A 22,396-nucleotide genomic window follows, 5' to 3' on the forward strand; every position below is an offset into this window, starting at 1 on the left:
GGTTGCACGGTATTGAAATACATCGATTAAGCCGTGAATCAATAGTTTAAAACGCAAACACACAGGATTCAAAATCGGCTTTGATCACATGCAAACTAACCAGATCATCATAGCATCTAAACACTTCTTCCCACTTACTTTAAAGTAGCAGATGAATATAAAGCAGAGGGGGGCAAAGTACTGCATTACCAGGAGACATGTGGTATAGACCAGCCTTTGGGTTTCCGATGGCCACTGTTCTAAACACATGTACTTTCCAGCAAATTCCGGTGAGTACCCATGATGGAACTGCTCATTGATCAGATTGTGGAAAAGCAGGAAAGGCAGAGATGTAAGCAGTGCCAGTGCCCACATGATGGCAATGCTTAGGTAGGCATGCTTGTTATTGGGTCTCCAGCCTCGGGGGTTGATTATCAACTGATGGCGCTCAACAGCAATCAGCACCAAGGAGAAGATGGAGACTGTGATGGAGATACACTGGATCATGGAGTTTAGCTTACACATGGCCTCACCAAAGATCCAATGGTCCATGAAAGTGTAGACGAGTGTGAAGGGCAGGCACATGACACTGATGAGTAGATCGGAGACTGACAGGTTGACAATCAGAATGTTTGTAACGTTGTGCATTTCTTTCTGTTTCATGATGATAGTGATCAGTAGCAGATTGCCAGATACTCCGAGGATGATGATGGCACTGTAAATCAGTGCTAGTGTAAAAATCATGGCAGTCTGAGAATAACACTGCTCATAATTGTCCAAGGTAAAATTTCTCTCAGAAGAGTTAAAGGGAATGGAAAGATATCCAGCATAAGCGAAAGCTCTCCCATCCATTCTGTCTCCAGACAGTTTTTCACAGTGCAAGTTGTTGCAGGATCAACAACAATTTGTTTTCTCCCCTTTGCAGAATAAAATGTTTTGACCAAATCGTCTTCTGGAAAAATAGTGTTGTTTTCACATTTCAACTTACATCTGGTCAGAATATAGATTCACTATTAATCACCACTCCATGTTTTTCTTTTATATAAGTATCTTCCTATAATTGAAAAGAAATGTTACCATGATTACAATGAATAAAAAATTCACAAATATATACAGTGCATAAAAAACTATTGCAATCTAACCACCTAGCAACACACTGAGAAAATCCAGCCATTGGGTCATTTGATTGCTTTTTAGAATCTAATGTAACCAAATAGTTGGGACTAAAATCTACACAGCACATTTTTGGTTCTGACCAATTGGTCTGATATTCCAATCAGGTCCAATCAGTGTTTTTCATACACCTGGTTTAGGTGTTAGTTGATAACAAAAGTTTTGTCAACTGGGATTCTGGGAAAACGTAGACAAAAGGTACTTGTGAATATGTCTCCTGAAAGATGACATTTCTAACTGTTGTTTCCATCTGTGGGCTTGGTTTATACAGATCTCTCTGCAGCCTTTGGCATGGTCGATCACACCATCCTCCTTCAATGCCTCTCCTCCACTGTCTAGCTTAGTGGGGCTGCCTTTCTTAGTTCCACTCTTACCTACCCAATCATAGCCAGAGTATCTCCAACAATGGCTTCTCTTCATGCTCCCATACCATTACCTCTAAAGTCCCACAAGGATCAATCCGTGGCCCCTCCTCTTCCTCATCTACATGCTGCCATTTGGTGACATCATTCAAAGGCATGGGGTTAGCTTCCATGTGTACGCTGATGACACCCAGTTCTACCTCTTCACCACCTGTCTCGGCCCCTCAAATTGCCTCTGTGCTTTCAGACTGCTTGTCTTGGATGAGCCAAATTCTTCTGCCCCACAACAAACTCTGTACCCTTGCCATCGATTCCATCCCACTTTCCAGCCACCATCTTAGGTTGAACCAGATTGTTCACAACCTCAGGTGCTATTCGACCCTGAGCTGAACTTCCAACTCCACATTCTCTCCATCAGAAAGACTGCCTATTTCCACCTCCATAACATCACCCGCCTCTGCCCCTGTCTCAGCCCATTTTCTGCTAAAACACTTACTGTTGTCACCTCCTGACTCAACTATTCCAATGCTGTCCTATCGGCCTCCCATCCTACACACTCCATAAACTTCGGCACATCCACATCTCTGCCGCCCCATAAACGATCCCACACAAAGTCCCACTCACCCATTACTCCTGTCCTTGTTGAGCTACATTGACTCCTGATCTCTCAGCACCTTCAATTTAAAATTCTCATCCTTGTGTTTAAATCCTTTCATGGCCTTACACCTCTTTATCTCTGTAACCCATCCTACAATTCACCCAGAACCCTCTGTTCCTCTGACTCTGGCCTCTTGTGCATCCTCTCCCTTCACCCTACAATTTGCCATGCCTTCAGCTACCTAGGTGCCACGGTCAGGAAATCCATTCCTAAACCCCTCTGCCTTGCCACCTCCCTCTACCTCTCCACTTCCCGCTCCTCCTTTATGACTCTACTTAAAACCCACTTCTTTGACCAAGCTTTTGGTCACCCCATCTAATACCTCCTTCTCTGGCTCGGTGTCCCTTTTTGATTAATTACACCTCAGTGAATTGCCTTGGGACATTTTCCTGTGTTAAAGCCACTATATAAATGTAAGTTGTTATTGTTGTTGTTAAAAATTTAGTGAAACAAAACTACCAAGTGACATTAGGCGCATGATCTATAAGAGTGAGTTATGCAAGCCTAACTCGTTAGTGGGATTTTTCAGCAAACCATGTATCTTATATTCTTGATATCATAGTCTTTGTGTTAAACATACTTTGATAACCTAAATACAGCATTAAAAGTCTGAATGCACCTCTGTACTATGCTGTTGCTTTCTTCCTTCTGTGGGTTGTAGATAGACATTTACAAAGTGCTGTAACATTATAGCCTTTCAGTCTAACAAACCAACCACAGTAACTCCCCACAATGTCTTCTGCTATCTTCCCTGGTTCCTTGTAACTTTCTATAACCATATTGTCATTAAAAATGTAAATCATTCCATATTTCAACATGTTTTATTCATAATTTGTACATATGCATTGATTTACCAAAGGTACAAATCAGATAGGATACATACAGGGTATGAGTTGGTTACTATGAATTTCTCCAATAGATTGGGTCTTGTTTACTACCACAAGTTGTGCATGTCTTCTGCAACTGCTTCTTATAATTCTGGAAGGAGCCGGAGCATCCCAGTCTACCCACCCAGTATAAAGGCCACAGTACCAGTTAGTCTACTCATCAGTCAGCACAGGTTGCTGGTGGGGGCATTATGATGAGGCTGTGAGCTCCTTGTAAAGCTGTGATGGCTGGTGTAAACAGTATGGAGTGATGCTAAATATTAGGTAAGGTTTTCATGGATTATTTCTTGTTCTCTCTATTATAAAATATACATTTAAAATGAGAGGACTTTTGTATGTTCCCTTTTGCTGAAATGGTGTTCTTTAGTTGAAATAACAAGTGTTAATATCAAATAGTATGATTTCAGCCCAAAGTCTTCAACTGCTATAATCTTTGGTTTTTTAAAAAAAACAAAGGCATTAGCCCATGTATTTCAACATGCTTTTTACGCGAATCCTTAGAGTTTTTTAAAATAAAAAAGTTTCAGTATTTAGATAATAATTCTTCGAGGAAAGATAAAAACTCTACAAATCTTTTTCTTGATTTCATATTTTTTTAAAAGATCAAATTAGATGCCACATTTTTTTTCAAGTCAAAAAATAAAACAAAGTATTTCTAATCAGAAAATCTCAGATTGAATTGACATTTGGAATAAAGTACTTTTGAATAGATTTTCAATCTATTAATTTTAATGAACAGAAGATTCAGTGGGGCTGATTTCCCATCTGAATTCCTGAAAAGCCCTCCGAGCACGTGACTCTCCGCACTGGAGCTTGACCTTCAAAATGTATCCATTTAAGTGCTTACTAAATGTTGACAACCATCTTCACAAAGTGTAATGCTAAAGGCTTACGTGCATCATTAGTTACCTTTCCCTCCAAAATCAACTTCCTTCAGCTATCAGCACACAATAGAGGCAACTGAAGATAGGTTTACATTGATGCATTGGGTTTTATCCGGTTTAATTCTAATTTTGGAATTTATCCATGAGAACTAACCAAAGCTAGATTTATTTACACCGCTCTTCAGCACATTAGTTTTACTAAATAATATATTACTATTTTACTACAAAATATATTACTGAAGATGAGACAGGTAAGTGTCTACAGTATAGTGGGGGGGTTAGGAGTCTAAAGCTGAATTTTTTTAAATTAATAGCAAAGTACATATTCTAATAGAAGAATGAGGAAAGGGAGCAAAACAAGAAGTAAGTGGTTGTGAAAATGAGAGGAGGCGAGAATTAAAAATAAAGGAAGTGTTTGAGTAAGAAAACAACCTGCATATGCCTACAAGAATAAGAAACAGCAAGGAAGAGAAAGAACAGCGGAGGAAAAGATGTGTGCGCTGCACAATGACAACAGAGTCAACAGTCCCTGGAAGGGGGCACCTCGGCACCATGATCCTGATTAAATATTAAAATACATTTATAAAAAATTATGTTTTAACTTCATCCTTCTGGGTTTTTTCTATTTTTATGTTACATTTATTTTAAAATTGAGTTCTGATATCATTGGGGGTTTCTGAACCCAACAATGTGGGGGAGCTGAATATTTTAAATATATTTTCAACGGATAAATGTATGCATAAAAAGGTAGCAAGCTAATTATTTGAAGCCTGGCGATCACGATCCGGTTAAGTAGCCGGCACTGCCTTGCTGCTCATTCACAACTCAGGCTTCTGTTACATGGTTTGGTTTAGTTTAGTTTTGACCTTTACTAATTAAGTCTCAAGCTTTGCTGATGAGCTAGTAAAACTGAAGCAACATATAAATCCAGGCCGTTAATAATATATCTACAGAAATGAAACGCAGTCATTAGCACACTCACTGACTGCAACAGTCAAATAGAGCTCTTTGTGCAGCTGCGGTGTTATTCATGACTGTGATAAAACTCAAATCTAAGTTTCCCCTTTCCGCCCACCCCACCCGCATCCCCCTCCGCTGAACTGACCTGACCTTACTGCTCCTCGTCAATGATCTCTCTCTGTGTATCTCTCAAACACACATACAAGCACACTTTTACAAAAGCAAAATACTGCGGATGCTGGAAATCTGAAATAAAAACAGAAAATACTGGAAATACTCAGCAGGTCAGGCACCATCTGTGGAGACAGAAACAGAGTTCACATTTCAGGTCGATGACCCTTCCTCAGTTCTGACGAAGGGTCATCGACCTGAAACGTTAACTCTTTCTCTCTCCACAGGCGCTGCCTGACCTGCTGAGTATTTCCAGCATTTTCTGTTTTTATTACAAGCACACTTTACCTGTTTGACTCCGATTTCTTCCTCTCCTGCTCATCTACCTCTCCCTTGTCCAGCTCAACACCATCTCCCTTTGGCTCAGCTCTCTCCCTCTCTGCTTCATTCACCGTTCTCCCTCTCTCACTGCTCTATTCATGCGCCCTCTCATCTTGGCTTAACCTCTCGTTCATCACTTTCTCAGCCAGCTCTCCTTCTCTCTCATATATTGATCTTTTACCTAAAGTACTGACACCCACCGTATAGAGAGATTGACGAAGGAGGCAGCATTACTACAAGAACAAGCAGGCACAAACACAACAGCTTTGCATTAGTAGTCGTGAATGTGCCTGGTCAGTCACAGGATGGAGGCTACATTTTTGAGGGGAAATCGAATCTCTTTTACATTACGGTTCCTGCAATAATGCAAACATCATGAAACCAAACAAAATGCATAAAAGTTGTGTCAACATATATTAGAGAAAAACTTTAAACCGTGATAATGGTTTAATATATTTAAGTAAACCGATTGCTAATATTTTACATCATTTTAACAACGTGCCAGAATGAAATACAAAGCAATTTAATAAAGGGGTTACAAGCACAGGCGCGGCGGCAGAGATCGCTGCGTGCATTTTATTTTAAAGATATATTCCAATTACTGTACTCATGAAAAGCTACAGCCCAGCTGTGCGCTCTGAAAGTTCGTGTGACGTGCTCTAGAATTGAAAGCTTTGCACACACTGATTATGTGGCATTTTCTCTCGATTCAGGAGTAGCAACTTCTCAAAAAAACAAACGTCACATCAGGTTGGTCGACTCTTGACAGGTCACCGCTCTGAACACTTGCTGGGCTGGCAGGACCATGACTGAGACCAGAGTCAGAAAATATACCTTCTGACCGAGTCTGCCCCAGAATATTGGGCTGCCTCCTCTGCCGGGAAGCGAACCGTTGCTTTCGAAAGCTTTCTGATAACAGACGCAGGATCAATACTTAATAAGACCGTTTTCCAAATCTAGTTGTACTTTTTAATAGCGAAGCGACACGAATAAACCCGACTGTGAAGAAGAAAAAACTAAACCCACCTAGAGACAGAGAGTGCTGAACGTGCCTTTTGCTGTTGCACCCTGCTCTTTAGTGAATAATTCATCAATGCGAGGTGCTGCCTTATTTCTTACAGTGGAGGCGGATCTCCGAGCTCTGCTGCTGTCAAATCACATGGTCCAGTCCCGATTGGCTTTGATGAGTGAGAACCAGGACTGCTGTCAAAAGAGGAGCTTCAATGATGGTTGTTCACTCTCAGTCACTGGTGGGTGGGCTGGGCTCTACAGGCTGATCCAGGGGTGGTCTGCATTACAAGAGCAAAGAATCCCCGTTAAACTGAGAAAAGGTACACACTCCAGAGTACAAAAGGATTCCCCAAGTGCCCAGACCAGCCCTTGAATTCCCAGTTTTTATTTACTGCTGTCAGGCGAGTCTATTCTGTCTTCTGGCTTGTTGCTGCCGCCTGCAGGAGAAGGCGCTGCTAGCACTGGCTGATCCATGATCCAGTCCCGATTGGCTTTGATGAGTGAGAACCAGGACTGCTGTCAAAAGAGGAGCTTCAATGATGGTATAATCCAGCGGCTCATTAAAACCAGAGTGGAAGGTCGTTATTCACCCTCTGACACATTCTTAGTACGCGTGTCCCTCTCTCTCTATATATATATCTCCGCCATATACATCACTGCCTCGTTAAATGAAGTTAAGCGGCCAGGGTGTTTTGATAGACCCTTATAATAAAGAGGCTTCTTTTACCACAGTTCTAAAATAACAAACGAGAGATAAATCGCTCGAGTGCGATTTTCCTACTTAACTGTCCGTAGTCCAGGGGCCAGCAAGACATAGAAGTCTGCACAGCTTCTGGAGAGCGAAGAAATTACAAAGCAGGACGTAGGCGGGAGTCCCAGTGGACGGCGAGTGGAGGGAGATGAGAAGAGATGGGATGTATGAGCGAATTAAACCGAGGAAGGGGACAGGGAAAACAATCACTGAAAGCAGCATTCGTGTGCCAGTAGCTCAAGCCGAGGCAAGCCCATCCATCGCCCAGCACGAAATCTAACTATCCCCCATATAATCACTGGGCTCGGACCAGGAGCAAGGAACATGCCGATTAACACATGAAGCAATTGTCCGTTCCGCTCCGGATCACAGGTATTCGATCTCTTCTGTTGGGGCTTCTAAACAATATATGCATGCGGTCTTTGAACTCCGGCTGTTTGGGTAGAGAAGTCATTTCATCAATGCTACATGCTTACGTGTTCGGTTCTCAATTTGATTTCATTCAATCGGGAATGCATTGTTATTTTGCCTACTTTGTACTTTTGTATCTTTATTTTGTTCTAAAATGTGTCGTTTTTACATTTATCTCTGCCCTATATAAAGGCGACAGTAACAACTAGTAAATTGCACAGCAAGGAAAGCAGTTTCTGTTCGTATAATTTGTACCTTATTTTTCGTAACATTTAAGCAAGTATTTATACTATTCCTGGACCAGAGCAAGCTTACAATAAATAATTCGTGTACTAGCCGGTTTTTTTGTGGTTACTTATCAGAAAAACACGAAAGAAAATTGCAAAATATATTTCAGTAATGACGAATGCACGCATCCACTTGTCTGTTTTTAACGTGTTTCTGGCCAAAGATGGACAGATACAAAGGATTGGCGCACAGACAATATTGTAAACGGGTAATTCGAGGGAAATAATCAAACATTGGCACCTACACTGTTTGACTGCGAGCCTGGGCGTTAACAGGGAAACAGAAACAAATGCATCGCTTCCACCTTTGTCTAAGTTCTGTATCTTAATAAAAGTTTAAGATTTCTTTGTTTAAATGATTTGTCCAACAACACGATTCAGCTAAAATCATACGTTTATATTGAGGTTCTGACAACAGGATCAGGTGCGTGATTAATAATGTGCCCAGGACGAGAGGTTAACACTAACACTGCCAGAATATTACATAAGTTATACACATCAGTATACAAGAGAATAAATAATAGAAACGGCCAAATTAAACGATAATAAATATGTCTTAACCATAGCTATATTACAACTGTAGGTGACCAAATGATTTGTTTAAATATTGATCGGATAATGCTTTAAATGGTCAAGTGACAAAATAATTGGTCTCTGACCTTGATAAGCAGACACAAACGATCTGAAATGTACAGCTCGCCCCCTTTAAAGAAGCAAAATAAATAAATTCCCGTGTAAATATTCTGACAGTATTCCCTTTAGGAAATGTCTGGATCCCATGATTCCTCACACGTGGGCTCCCAACGTCAGCTGAGCTGTCAGGGGGAGAAAGCCCAGCGTAAATGAATAGCTTCTATTCAGTGCTGGAAGGAAGGACAGAAAATTGACCAGAGTCACCTAAAACTATTCTCATTCACATCCGAATGGGCATCCCTAGAGATACACTGGCATCGATTGCCTGCGCATGCTTTCAGGGATTAATGAGGGGAGAAAAAAGGACAGGCGAAATACTGAAAAAATGAACAAAAGAATTGATAACATTGATAAAACCTGGCCTTTATTTCAGCTTTGAAAAAAATACAGTATTTTTTTATGAGCTAATTAAATATGCAGAGTCATTTTAAAATGCACCAAAGACTTATTTTGCCATTAATGACTTATTGACAGGATAAGTTAATAGTTCAAGGAAAGTGATCCCGCTCTAAATTTTCTTTCTCAAATAAAGTAATTGTACAATTTTGATCTTGGTCCCTATTGAGGATCAAGTGTTTATATTTGGTCCTCCTTCATGTTACTTATCGCAGCCTTTTAGCCATTAAATATAATGATGACAAACATAGAGAGAACGAGATAGACAGAGAGACCTGAGGCAAGTATTGGGGCAAGAGACAGATGAAAAAATAAGACCTGAGCTAAGAGAATGTGAGAGGGACAGAGAAAGATATAGCGAGAGAGAGAGAGTGAGAGAGAACTGACCTGGAGGAGAAAGAAAGGGAGAGAGCAAGGCCTGCCATAAATAATAGTTCAAAGTTTTTCTCTGATGGCTCCAGACCACTTATTTCTGATTATTAACAATAACAACATTATGTGGCAAGTTGCCACCAATACATATAATTATTTTTGTCACATATATTCACTGGACTTGCCCACTGGCTTTGAGAATTTATCCAGTGAATAGCTGAGCCATGCATTACAGGAAGTTTACAAGTTTGATCCCTAATTAGCTAATCTCAGATCTCTCTCCTGCTCTGATACTTCAAGTACATTTCCATTTAGCACATAATCCACATCAACTTTCCCTTTGTCAAATCAGATAATCCTATGTTCCTCCGCATTAAATTGCATCTTCCATTTCTCCACCCACTGATTGAGCTGGTCAAGATCCTTTTGAATATGTGTGCATTGATATTCAGCATTTGCCACTGCTCCCAAAGATAACTTGTACCATATTAATTCTCTGCCTGATAAATAGGATTATAATAGTGAAACATGAGCCCCAGCGCTGCATAAATACAAAAAATTATTGGAGTGTTCAGATTCTCACTAAAATGAATATCATTTCATTCAGCTACATGGTAAGTGAATTGTGTCTTTAGATATTTCTCACTATGAGCAATTATGTTTAAGTTCACTATATGTGTATTCCATGAATAATATTTATGCGGGTCATACACTTGCGCATTAATTTCCTATAAACTTGCACCAGTTATGTCACATCATTACACTTGCACAAACTTAACATATGTCAACAAGAATGAACACATTGGGCAGTCCACATCCACAGAGACAGCTGTCTACTGCACAAATACTAGGCCCAATGCTGATCACAAATCAAATGAAAACAGTGTGGGCATAACATTTGGATCTGTAGCGCCCATTTTTTGGGCACTACCAGTGCCCTTAGAGGACCAAAATGGCGTGCAATGCTGATTTGACGCCAGTGCTGCCATTTTGGAGCTCAACGCTCAACCCTTTCTTACACTCACACAACTGAACACGCATTCAGCAGCAGGAAGGACCTCCCCCTCTGCCACCAGTGCTATTTAAAGGGATCATCAACTACTTCTAGGTTAGTTGATTTCCTCTGGCTGTTGCTATGTGTCTACAAGTGTTTGGTGCTTCCTATAGTTGTGTAAAGTTGCCACTGTCTACAGGGAGTGGTGTGCCAGGTGCTGAAGGACTTTTCCCTGACTTCAAGCCTTCTGCACAAACCACTTGCTTCAAGACATGGCTGTAGTAATAGGAATTCCACTTGGAATACAGCATAACTTGGAGAATGAGCAGAGGGCACACAGAGCAGGACAAGCTTGTCCTGCTCTGTGTGCCCTCTGCTCATTCTCCAAGTTATGCTGTATTCCAAGAGGGAGGAGGAGGAGGAGGAGATGGGCTCGCAGCAGGAGACCATATCTGCCCAGGGTGTTCAGGGACCAAATTTCCTACCATCAATGTGTGAGACGTCTGCGCTTCACTAAGGATGTCCTCATTGAAATCTACCACCTGCTGCAGTCACAACTGCAACCTCAGAGCAGGGCAAGGACCGCATTGCCAGTGGCTGTGGAGGTGACCGTGGTGATGAACTTTTTTGCTTTGGGCTCCTTGCAGGCTGGAGCTGAAGATATTTGGAACATCTCGCAGTTTGCCATCCACTGTTGCGTAAGAGAGGTCACTGAGGCTCTCTATTCAAAGAGAGCTGACTACATTTCAGTCTCTCTTGTCAGAGAGCAGCAGGCAGAGCTCGCTCGCAGCTTTGCAAGGATTGCAGGCTTCCCCATGCTGCAGGGTGCCATTGACTGCATGCACATCACTTTGCAGGTGCTACTTGTCAACTCTACCATGTACCAGAACCAAAATGGATTCCATTCCCTCAACGTCCAGCTGATGTGCGACCATAGGCAGAGAATCATGCAGGTCAATGCCCGATATCCTGGCAGCAGTCATGATGCTTTCATTCTGTGGCACTCCGCTGTGCCATCTGCATTTGAGCCAACATACCAAACCAAAGGCTGGCTACTGGGCGACAAGGGCTATCCATTGACGACATGGCTGATGACTCCAGTGCACAACACACACACACATGGGCAGCATTCATAATATGAAAGCCATGCTGCCACATGAAATGTGATAGAGCAGACAATTGGTGGGCTGAAACAATGCTTCCGCTGTCTGGACCAGTCTGGATGAGCCCTGAAGTACTTGGCAGAGTGGGTATCAAGATTTGTAGTGGCCTGCTGCACAACCTCGCCATCATGAGGGCACAGCCCTTGCCACCAGCTATATGACAAGCAGCTGAGGAGGAGGAGGAGATGGAAGAGGAAAAAGAGGAGGAGGAGGAAGAGAGGAGACTGGGCTGTCCTTGAAGAACGCATCTGAGTGCGATACCAGTAACCGCAACCCCAATTCCCCATTCACAAACAGTCCCACACCATACCTTCCCTCTGTTACTGACAATCACAGCGTCTGCTTGGCCACAATGCAAAAATAAAAGTCTCCACAAAATAAACATTCCAAACCAAATTTATAATCAAATCATGTCTTATTGCATACAAATGTAAACTAATCACCCTTGTACATTCCCTTAGTGTCTGTCTTCTGTGTGCTTTTTCCTATCCTAGTGCTCCTACGCAGTGCTACCCCAGTGGTTACAGCAGGGCTGGTGGAAGGCTGTTGACTTTCAGTGGGGAAGACTGCAGATGGACTTGGAGGATGACCTCGAGCAGCTCTGTGCTAGAAGGCCGGGCTGCAGACTGCACCATATCAGCATGGGTGGTAGCAGTCTAGGCTGGCTGGCTGACAGGCAACAGCAAGGGTATTGGCAGAGTGGCAGTGGTGGGAGGATGAATGTTGTCCTCCTGAGAGAGGACAGCAGGTTCGTGCTCCATGGAGCCACTCCCCTGGGGGTGGCACCTCAGTAATCCTAGTAATCTGTTGGAGGACAGATTACTGGACTGTTGTAACACCCTACAAGCCCTATTGAACACTATAATCCAGAGCCATGAAGGCAGCAGTTTGTGGATACATGGCAGCAGTCTGAGCTTCCACTGCATCACTCAGGCATTGAGTGGCTTCTGCTTGTGCTGCAATGGAAGCTGAGACATCGGCCATCAGACACTACGTCATGGTTGGATCCACAAGTGTGCGAATGGAGTTAGCCACCACTTCCATACTGGAAAGGATGGGCTCCAAGCTCTGCGCAAAGCCCTGTGCCAAGTTGGTGCTGGACTCCTCCATACTCCTTGACATTGCACGCAATGCACCAAGCATTTCATTGTGCATACCTATCAGCCTTCTTCTGTAGCCTGCCCCATCGAAGTGCTCATCTGAGTCCTCTGTGGCAGAACTCGTATGCAACCTCACCCTCCAGGGAGTTAGCACCTGCGCTGTCCTTGTCCCCTTCCCTGGCTGCAGGCCACTTGTACCCAGTGTCTCACCATGTGCAGATCCCGCCTCTATGCTATCCTCTAAATTACGCACAGTGTCAGTATCTGAGCTGATGGCCACGAGTGTGAAATTGAGTGACAGTGTGTCTTTATCTTCACTATCTTCTTGCTCTTCCACCGCTGCCTGGCCAGGTTGCAGTTCTTGGTTATCTGAAAGTTGAAAGACACAAGGGTAAGGTTGTGGTGAGGGTGGGGGGCGGGGTGCAGGAGGAGCATGCCTAACCCTCTGCAGCTTGTAAGTCAGAAGAGATTGTGGGATGAAGGGCAAGTGGGATGTGAGAAGGAGGGTTAGGTATGAGGATACCGTCATCTTCTATGGTTTCAACCCCACTGCTGGCCATGGCCTCAGCAATGGCCATTCAAATAATGGCCAGCAATGTCTCCTTCATGGGAATGGCGCTGGCCCGCTGGTTAGCTCCTGCTGCCTCCGGGTGTGAGCCACCTTACCCTGCAAGAGAGAGGGAAGTGTGTCAGTGAGTGTTGTGCAATATGTTTGGGTGATGTGACTGTCATGGTTGAATAGCTGGCAGTATGTGCAAGCTGTAAGATGTGGGTGTGAGGCTTGCAGCAGTGCTAAGTGTGTGAGGGTGAGGTGAAGCTATGACTGTGAGATATGAGTCCTGATTGATAGAGATTGTTGGTAGGTGAGTGATGGGGGTGTGATGCATTTACTAGTGACTGAGGCTAGTGGTGCAGTTGGTAGGATATGACATTTGCAGATACATTCACTGACCTTGACCACTTGTGTGAGGTCATTGAACTTCTTACGTCACTGCATCCAGGTCTTCAGGGTTTGACTCCTGGCATTGACCGGTCCCTTCTGTGTGTGTGTCTGGAGGGCCTCCTGCTCCCCCTGTGGATACAGCACATCTCTCCTCCTTTCCATCAAGACCTCCAGTGCAATATTGTGAAAACTTGGAGCCCACTCTTTCCCCTGTTGTACCATTCCTCACTCTTTCCCAGGTCAGAATCTCTTCAATCACCAGTCCCAGCACCTGCTCCAGCCACAATGCACGTCCCCTTTAAGAGGTGCAGACTAGCTTTAAGCAGTGCAGGCTAGCTTTAAATAGTGCTAGCAAGGTTCAATTTTGGGCCCCCTGTTGATGCGTGCAACCAATCAAAAGGGTGGTTAGCACTGGCTGCATGGTGCAATCATGTTAATCAGCAGGCAGCATGAAGTTGGCGTACTGCCCGCTGGTTAATCGCGCATTGCAATGCCCGCGGCTGTTTTCGGGGGCTATCAAATTTAGCCCTCTGGATATCTTATAAATGATAACAGATACTATAGATTGATTTCAAGACCGTACATAATCCCAGATATCCCCGATCTATAATTTATCCTATGCCCAGGCTTCATAAATCATAATCATTCTGCATTTTATATCATAGGATTTCAAACTGGGGGCAGTAAGCAGGGATAGTTTCATTTAAGAGTAGTATATTGTGAGATGATTTACCTTATTGTGGCATTACTAAAATGCAATCTGCACTAGAACAATTCCTACTATTAATGACAAATTTCCATATTTGATCTTTAGCCAGCCATTAGAAGCAGTTACAACCAGTTTTCCAGAAGAAGACATGGATTAGGTGAGCCAAAGTAGCTGAGTAAATAAAGAGAAACTGTTCCCACTGGCAGCAGGGTCCGTAACCAAAGGACACAGATTTAAGATAATTGGGAAAGAACCAGGGGAGAGAGGAGGAGTATTTTTTTTTACACAGCGAGTTTAACCTCGGTAGTGTGGAAGCTTTTATAAACTGTAATCAGGGACAAAATTAACAGTCACTTGGATAGGTGTGGATTAATTAAGGAAAGCCAGCACAGATTTGTTGAAGGCAAATTGTGTTTAACCAACTTGATTGAGTTTTTTGATGAGGTAACAGAGAGGGTTGATGAGGGTAATGTAGTTGATGTGGTGTACATGGATTTCCAAAAGGCGTTCGACAAAGTGCCACATAATAGGCTCACCAGCAAAGTTGAAGCCCATGGAATAAAAGGGACAGTGGCAGCATGGATACGAAATTGGCTAAGTGACAGGAAACAGAGAGTAGTGATGAATGGTTGTTATTCGGACTGGAGGAAGGTATACAGTGGTGTTCCCCACCAGTCGGTTCTAGGACCACTGCTTTCCTTGATATGTATTAATGACTTGGACGTGGGTGCACAGGGCACAATTTAAAATTTGCAGATGACACTAAACTTGGAAGTATAGTGAACAGTGAGGAGGATAGTGATAGACTTCAGGAAGACATAAACAGGCTGGTGAAATGGGCGGACACGTGACAGATGAAATTTAACGCAGAAAAGTGTGAAGTGATACATTTTGGTAGAAAGAATGAGGAGAGGACATATAAACTAAATGGTACAATCCTAAAGGGGGTGCACGAAGAGAGAGACCTGGGGGTATATGTGCACAAATCATTGAAGGTGGCAGGGCAGGTTGAGAAAGGAATTTAAAAGGCTTACGAGATCCTGGGCTTCATAAATAGAGGTATAGAGTACAAAAGTGTGGAAATTATGATGAACCTGCATAAAACACTGGTTCGGCCCCAACTGGAGTACTGTGTCCAATTCTAGGCACCACACTTTAGGAAGGATGTGAAGGCCTTAGAGAAGGTGCAGAAAAGATTTATGAGAATGATTCCAGGAATGAGGGACTTCCGTTATGTTGATAGACTGGAGAAGCTGGGGTTGTTCTCCTTGGAGCAGAGAAGATTGAGAGGAGATTTGTTAGAGGTGTTCAAAATCATGAGGGGTCTGGACAGAGTAGATAGAGAGAAACTGTTCCCATTGGCAGAAGGGTCGAGAACCAGAGGACACAGATTTATGGTGATTGGCAAAAGAACCAAAGGTGATGTAAGAAAAAAAAAATTTACGCAGCGACTGGTTAAGATCTGGAGTGTACTGCCTGAAAGGGTGGTGGAGGCAGACTCAATCTTATCTTTCAAAAGGGAGCTGGATAAGTATCAGAAGGAAAAGCATTTGCATGGCTACGGGGAAAGGGCGGGGGAGTGGGACTAGCTGAGAGTCGGCACGGGCTCAACGAGCCGAATGGCCTTCTTCTGCGCTGTAACCATTCTATGGGGGTGATTTTCTGACATCTGAGGAGGTGGGTTTTGTAAAGTCTGTGGGTTGTGCAGTTAATAACGACACAGACTTCAGGAGTAACAAACAAACAGGACTTTACTATTCGAAGGTCAGGGCGAATCTGCCCTATAAATCATGCCACAGCACTTATATGTGTGGTCACCGTCGGTATTACCGTATACAGAAGCCAAACAAGTAGTGCCACACCTAAAATAGTTCTCTTAAAGGTGAACGGTTACATACAATAGTCTCTTAAAGGTAGACGGTTACATACACTACAATCCTCCCTTTTTAGCTTACAACATACGTATTCCCCATTAAACATAACGGCCTAGAAATTCACTAGCCTTAGCGCCGCTTTTGAGGCGCTAGAGGGACTAGCGCCAGAGTTATGGCCATTTGAAAAATTGAGTGGGGCCCTAAAGCGGCGTTGCACCGGTAGCGCTGCGCCGGCACCGATGACGTCATCGGTGTGCGCAGCGTCCCGGTTGCCGTGGTAACCCGCCCGAACTCCGAAATTGAGTTGTGGCCGCCTCGCCCGTGGCAGCCGCAAGCAACGTTCTGTAAAAGGTGCCTTGCTGAAGTTAGCGCCGGCGCATTAAGGTCGCGCGGCGGCCGGCCGCTGCCCCGGCGGCCGCCTGCCCGCACCTCCCTCCCCGGACTCCTCCAAGACCCCCCCGCGGCACAGATGCGTGTGGGCCGCGAGCCCGGCACTTCTCCGAGGTGCCGAGCTCATTTTTATTCAGCCGTCAACGGCCAGCGGTCGGGTGCAGGCAGCTCCTCCTTAACGGAAGGAGGAGGCCTGCACTTCCCCAGCCTGCCGCACCGCATCGGGCGCCGCAGCGCCGGAACAGCGCCGCAATGGGGCAGGTAGCGCCCATTGGGAGGCGCTGAAACCCTCCAGTAGCGCCGGCAGCCGTTTGGGCGCGGCGCTACTGAATTTTTGGCGCGCGCAGGGGGACTTAGCGCCGGCACTAACTTCCGGCGCTAAAGCCCTGGCTGCGCCAAAACCCAATTTCTAGGCCAACATATATTCAACTTCATGTAAAACAATTTACAGATAGAGGCCTAGAAATTCAGTTCGGACGCTATTGCGGCGCTAAAGTCGGGCGCTCGTCAAATTTAGCGGCCGCCGGAAAGTGCAGGCGAGCTCGCCGAAATTCAGTAGATTTGGCCAACTTTTTGGCCGAGCGCTGCAAAAGGCGTTGGAACCCTGTGTTCAGGCGCTAATCCGGCGATGCAGCCTGATAACGCCGATTCCGGGCGCAGCGCAGGTGCGATCATGTGGTGAGTGTCAGCAGACACCCTGACGCCGGCCAGCTCTTAAAGGGGGAAGGGTCAACTTTGACTGCAGCCACGCCCTGCATGCTGTAGCCCTGCAACTAGGCCTCAGGACTGGTTGTGTGCCATATCAACGCCTGGAGGTCATGGAGAGGGCCCGTGAAAGAGCCCAGCGGTTCTCTGAGCATGCGCTGGGTGTGCTCCTTCATGGGGTGCGCAAAAGAAGACGGGTCGTGTGCCCGGCTAGTGGCAGGAAGGCTCCCAGGAGCCAGTTCAGGGAGGCGTGGACCAAAATTGCCCGGAGGGTCTCCTCCAACTCCGATGTTCCCAGGAGTGCGGACCAGTGCCGCAAGAAATACAATGACCTATGTCGGCTGGTCAAGGTGAGTACCCTTTCCAATGTCCCCCTCATCCTTGCATGTGCACCTCCCATTAGGGCCAAAGGGACATCCAAGGTCTAATGCCCAGCCCTGCTGCCGCTGCAATGGCACTTGCATGTTAATCAATAGCTCTTTCTGCACTTACCACACTGTGCAAGCTATTCCACCATGGGAGGCCTCACACACAGCTACAGGGCACCACACTGTGCAAGCTATTCCACCATGGGAGGCCTCACACACAGCAACAGGGCACCACACTGTGAAAGCTATTCCACCATGGGAGGCCTCACACACAGCAACGGGGCACCACACTGTGCAAGCTATTCCACCATGGGAGGCCTCACACACAGCAACAGGGCACCACACTGTGCAAGCTATTCCACCATGGGAGGCCTCACACACAGCTACAGGGCACCACACTGTACTTAGACGCCCTCCTTTCTCTTGCAGGCCAAGCTGGCGAGGAACGCCAGGAGCCTGCGTGTCACTGGTGGAGGCCCTCGCGATTACCAGGAGCTAACGGCTCTGGAAGAGAGGGTGGCCCGACTGCTGCGTCACCCGGTGATTGGGCCTGTGGCGCTCGGCGACGCCGACCCTATACTGGAACCCACTGGTAAGGACAGGACCGGGTGCACCTCTCTCCTTGCCCTCGCGCATCAGATCTACATCCTTCCCCACTGGCCGAAAAATGCGCATAATGCACCAGTGCGGCCTCCCTCGCTGTCGGCCTGTCCTCACTCTAAAGCTACACTTGTGCCTTCCTGCTTTCAGCTGGTGAGGAGGAGGTGCTCCCTGAAGCCCACACAGCCAGGCCCTCGGAGGAGGAGGACGTCGAGGAGCAGCAGGAAGGCGCCACCTCGGGGGAACCCTCCTCCGCTCCAGGAGATGGCAATGAAGGGGAGACGTCTGGCGTGCCGGAGAGCCAGGGGGAGGCGGGGGAGGGGAGCCCCGAACCTGGTCCCAGTGGCATGGACGCACGCGGCAAGGCTCCGGCGGCACACCAGCCTTCTGCCCAGAGGGGGGAGGCAGTGGAGGGGAGGGCAGAACCTGCTCCCAGTGGCGTGGCCGCACGCGGCAAGGCTCCGGTGGCACGCCAGCCTTCTGCCCAGAGGGTGGAGGCGCCCTCCAGTCCGGACTCGGACGTCGCCCAGGAGGTGCGCCTCCTGGACGAGATGTCGGCGGCGTCGGAGCGCCGGCACGTCGAAATCATGGAGGTGGTGGCACAGATGCCTCACGCCATCGAAAGCCTCGCTCAAAGTGTGGTGGCTTTTGGCCAATCCCAGGCCAGGGGCCTAGAGCTATTCGCAGCAGCGCACGCCAGGGGGGTGGAGCTCCTTGTGGCAGCGCATGAGAGGGGGGTCGAACAACTCGAGGCAGCGCAGCACGCCAGTCGCCAGCTGAGAGGTGCTGTGCAGACAATGGCACTGCAGATGCGGGGACATGCCGGCGCAGTTGGGGCACTGACTTCTGCCACCCTCGCACTGGCGCGGAGGCGTCGCCAGGCCAGCCGCCGCCCTGCTGCCGCACACCGGTCTGGCGACCAACAGTTTGGCGTGCTTGCTCCCCGGCCAGGCCGGCCGAGTGCACGTGTGTCTGGCGCCCAGCGCGCGCCTGGCATCACCCACCTTGTCCCCATTGGTGCAGGCGAGCCTGCGACTCCCCCAGCCAGGGTGCAAGGAGCTACTGCAGCCAGTGAAGAGGGCCACCCACAGCTGCAGCAGCCACCAGCCGGCCCCTCCCGGGCCCGCCCTCGTGTAGGCCGACCCCCAAGGGCATCTGGCGAGACGCCTTGTCGCCCTGAGGATCTTTCCCCCAGCCTCGCCACAGCCTCACGGCCCAGCTTGAGGCGCAGCAGCAGGCCGGGCCAGGGCAAAAGACGGCTGTCGACAGACTCGCCCTCTCGCCACACCGAATAGAGTGTGGTGAGCGAGGGTTTGGGTGATGCGGGGGCTTCTGTTCTGGGGGGCATTATGTGGTTTGGTTTTATGGGGGTCTTTGTGTTGTGGGGGGGGCTTGTTTTTGTTAGGCCAGTGACGAAGGCCATTTGGATGGTGATGTTATGTTAGTCCTCCCCAGGTTTTGGGAGTGACAGAAGTTTGTTACTGTTTTTTGGGGGTCTTCTCTGTTTTGCTCTTCCATGTGGGAAGGGCCCTGAGTTTTTGAAATAAAGATGTTTATTTATTCACCATGTGCAGGTGTCATGTTTCAAGTGGTTGTTGGGTTAACCGGCTGAGGGCTTGCGAAGCGGCTGCGTTCAGTGGGCCAGGCCATTCCCTGACAGGGGGCCTAGAAGTGTCGAGCAATAAGCCCCCGGCGGACGGCCCTTGGACCTTGTCGCTCCCTCCTGGCCTGGTGCTCCTCCTCCTCAGGGTCCTCCTGCTCGTCCTTCTGAGGTGGTGGGGCAATGTCAGGTGGCAGTGCCTGAGTCCTGCGGATAGCCAGGTTGTGGAGCATGCAGCACACCACGACGAACTGGGAGACTCTATCCGGCGAATACTGAAGAGACCCGCCCGAACGATCCAGGCAACGGAACCGTTGCTTGAGGACGCCTATCGTTTGCTCTATTAGGTTCCTTGTGGCTTGATGGCTTTCGTTGTATGCCAGCTCCGCTGGGGTCCTGGACGCGCGGAGCGGGGTCATGAGCCATCTGCACAAAGGGTAGCCCTTGTCCCCGATAAGCCATCCCCTTGGTGGAGGCTGTGCCTGGAACATGTCAGCCACAGTAGTCTGGCGCAGGATAAAGGCATCGTGGCTGCTTCCTGGGAAGCGGGCATTGACAGCTAGGATGCGCTGCCTGTGGTCACACACCAGCTGCACATTTAGGGAATGGTAGCCCTTCCGGTTGCGGTATTGCTCGGCATTGTGGATAGGTGCCCGCATAGCCACATGCATGCAGTCAATGGCGCCCTGCACCATGGGGAAGGCCGCGATCCTGGCAAATCCGAATGCACGCTGCTCCTGCTTGTGTTGGGTCATGGGGAAGGAGATGAATTGGTGCCTCCTCGTGAAAAGTGCTTCGGTGACCTGTCGGATGCAGCGATGCGCGGCGAACTGGGAGATGTTCGCGATGTCCCCAGCAGCGGCTTGGAAGGAGCCGCTTGCATAAAAGCTGAGAGCCACCGTGACCTTCACTTCCACCGAGAGAGACGCCCTGGACATGAGCTGTGGCTGCAAATCTGCATGAAGCAGCTGGCAGATCTCTTCAACCACCTCCCTTCTGAAGCGCAGCCTCTTAACACAATGCGCCGCAGTCATGGTGAGATATGGGACCTGCTCCCGGTATTGCCTGACTGGGTAAGGCCTACGTTGGCGACGCCTAATGGCCCCTCTGCGTCTAGGCATGCCTGGCCCTCTCTCAAAGCGTCTGCGAGCCCTTCGCACAAAATGTAGGAACTGAGGGTTGGCCCCCCATGCAGCCCCCATTACAAAGTTCCAAACAGCAAAATCACAAGGATGCAAATGTCAAAGCACTGGCTAGAAGCCAAAAATACCTCTCCTATGGTGTCCGAAATCAGTAATCTCTGTGCCTTGCTCTCTGTGCAGAAATCCAAACCAGTCAAGTCATTGCAGCGAAATGGCTGGCTTTTATGGGTGAGTGGATGTGCCCTTTAATTAGCGCTCCCCGAATCCCACAGGGTCTCTGTTGAGTTCCATTTCACAGTTCTTAGCAGCGCCACGGCCACATTGGCCGGGCGCCACTGAATTTCCGGTTTGGGGCGCACAAACGGCGTTGCACGACGGAATGACGTCATAAGATGTGCGCGCAGCTGAGCGGGCGCTAACACTTTGCGCCGGCGCTAAAGCCCAGCTGAATTTCGGCGTAGGCGCAGATCCGGCAGTGCCCGGGCGCTAAGTGGATAGCGCCGGAAATCTGGCGCTAACGGCTGGCGCAAACAGCTGAATTTCTAGGCCATAGTCTCTGCGGAAAACAGTTCACAGTTTCAGTCTCTGTGGGAACAGTTCACAGATTCAGGCCTAGAAATTGGGTTTTGGCGCAGCCAGGGCTTTAGCGCCGGAAGTTAGTGCCGGCGCTAAGTCCCCCTGCGCGCGCCAAAAATTCAGTAGCGCCGCGCCCAAACGGCTGCCGGCGCTACTGGAGGGTTTCAGCGCCTCCCAATGGGCGCTACCTGCCCCATTGCGGCGCTGTTCCGGCGCTGCGGCGCCCGATGCGGTGCGGCAGGCTGGGGAAGTGCAGGCCTCCTCCTTCCGTTAAGGAGGAGCTGCCTGCACCCGACCGCTGGCCGTTGACGGCTGAATAAAAATGAGCCCGGCACCTCGGAGAAGTGCCGGGCTCGCGCCCACACGCATCTGTGCCGCGGGGGGGTCTTGGAGGAGTCCGGGGAGGGAGGTGCGGGCAGGCGGCCGCCGGGGAAGCGGCCGGCCGCCGCGCGACCTTAATGCGCCGGCGCTAACTTCAGCAAGGCACCTTTTACAGAACGTTGCTTGCGGCTGCCACGGGCGAGGCGGCCGCAACTCAATTTCGGAGTTCGGGCGGGTTACCACGGCAACCGGGACGCTGCGCACACCGATGACGTCATCGGTGCCGGCGCACTGCTACCGGTGCAACGCCGCTTTAGGGCCCCACTCAATTTTTCAAATGGCCATAACTCTGGTGCTAGTCCCTCTGGCGCCTCAAAAGCGGCGCTAAGGCTAGTGAATTTCTAGGCCTCAGTCTCTGGTCTTGACTCGGTCCGAACAACGGCCTAGAAATTCAGTTCTGACGCTATTGCGGCGCTAAAGTCGGGTGCTCGTCAAATTTAGCGCCCGCCGGAAAGTGCAGGCGAGCTCGCCGAAATTCAGTAGATTTGGCCAACTTTTTGGCCGAGCGCTGCACAAGGCGTTGGAACCCTGTGTT

General features: G+C 48.0%; 2 protein-coding genes across 2 annotated transcripts in view; one reads left to right on the forward strand and one right to left on the reverse strand.

Moving 5' to 3' along the window:
- Nucleotides 1-6,768, reverse strand: part of LOC147122792 (neuropeptide Y receptor type 1-like) — a 49,350-nt gene extending 42,582 nt beyond the window's left edge. Inside the window, exons 1-2 of the mRNA XM_086010935.1 lie at nt 6,422-6,768; nt 139-1,033 (exon numbers count right to left, since the gene is read on the reverse strand). Coding sequence (XP_085867061.1) covers nt 139-831 — 693 coding nt within the window. The 5' untranslated portion in view covers nt 832-1,033; nt 6,422-6,768. The remainder of the gene's footprint in view (nt 1-138; nt 1,034-6,421) is intronic.
- A 202-nt stretch (nt 6,769-6,970) lies between these two features.
- Nucleotides 6,971-22,396, forward strand: part of LOC147122793 (neuropeptide Y receptor type 5-like) — a 41,999-nt gene continuing 26,573 nt past the window's right edge. The window contains exon 1 of the mRNA XM_086010925.1: nt 6,971-7,529. The gene's annotated coding sequence lies outside the window, so the exon portion shown is untranslated. The remainder of the gene's footprint in view (nt 7,530-22,396) is intronic.

This window comes from Somniosus microcephalus, chromosome 2 (assembly GCF_052327205.1).
Source record: "Somniosus microcephalus isolate GS21.2 chromosome 2, FLI_Smic_1.0, whole genome shotgun sequence".
Lineage (NCBI taxonomy): Eukaryota > Metazoa > Chordata > Chondrichthyes > Squaliformes > Somniosidae > Somniosus > Somniosus microcephalus.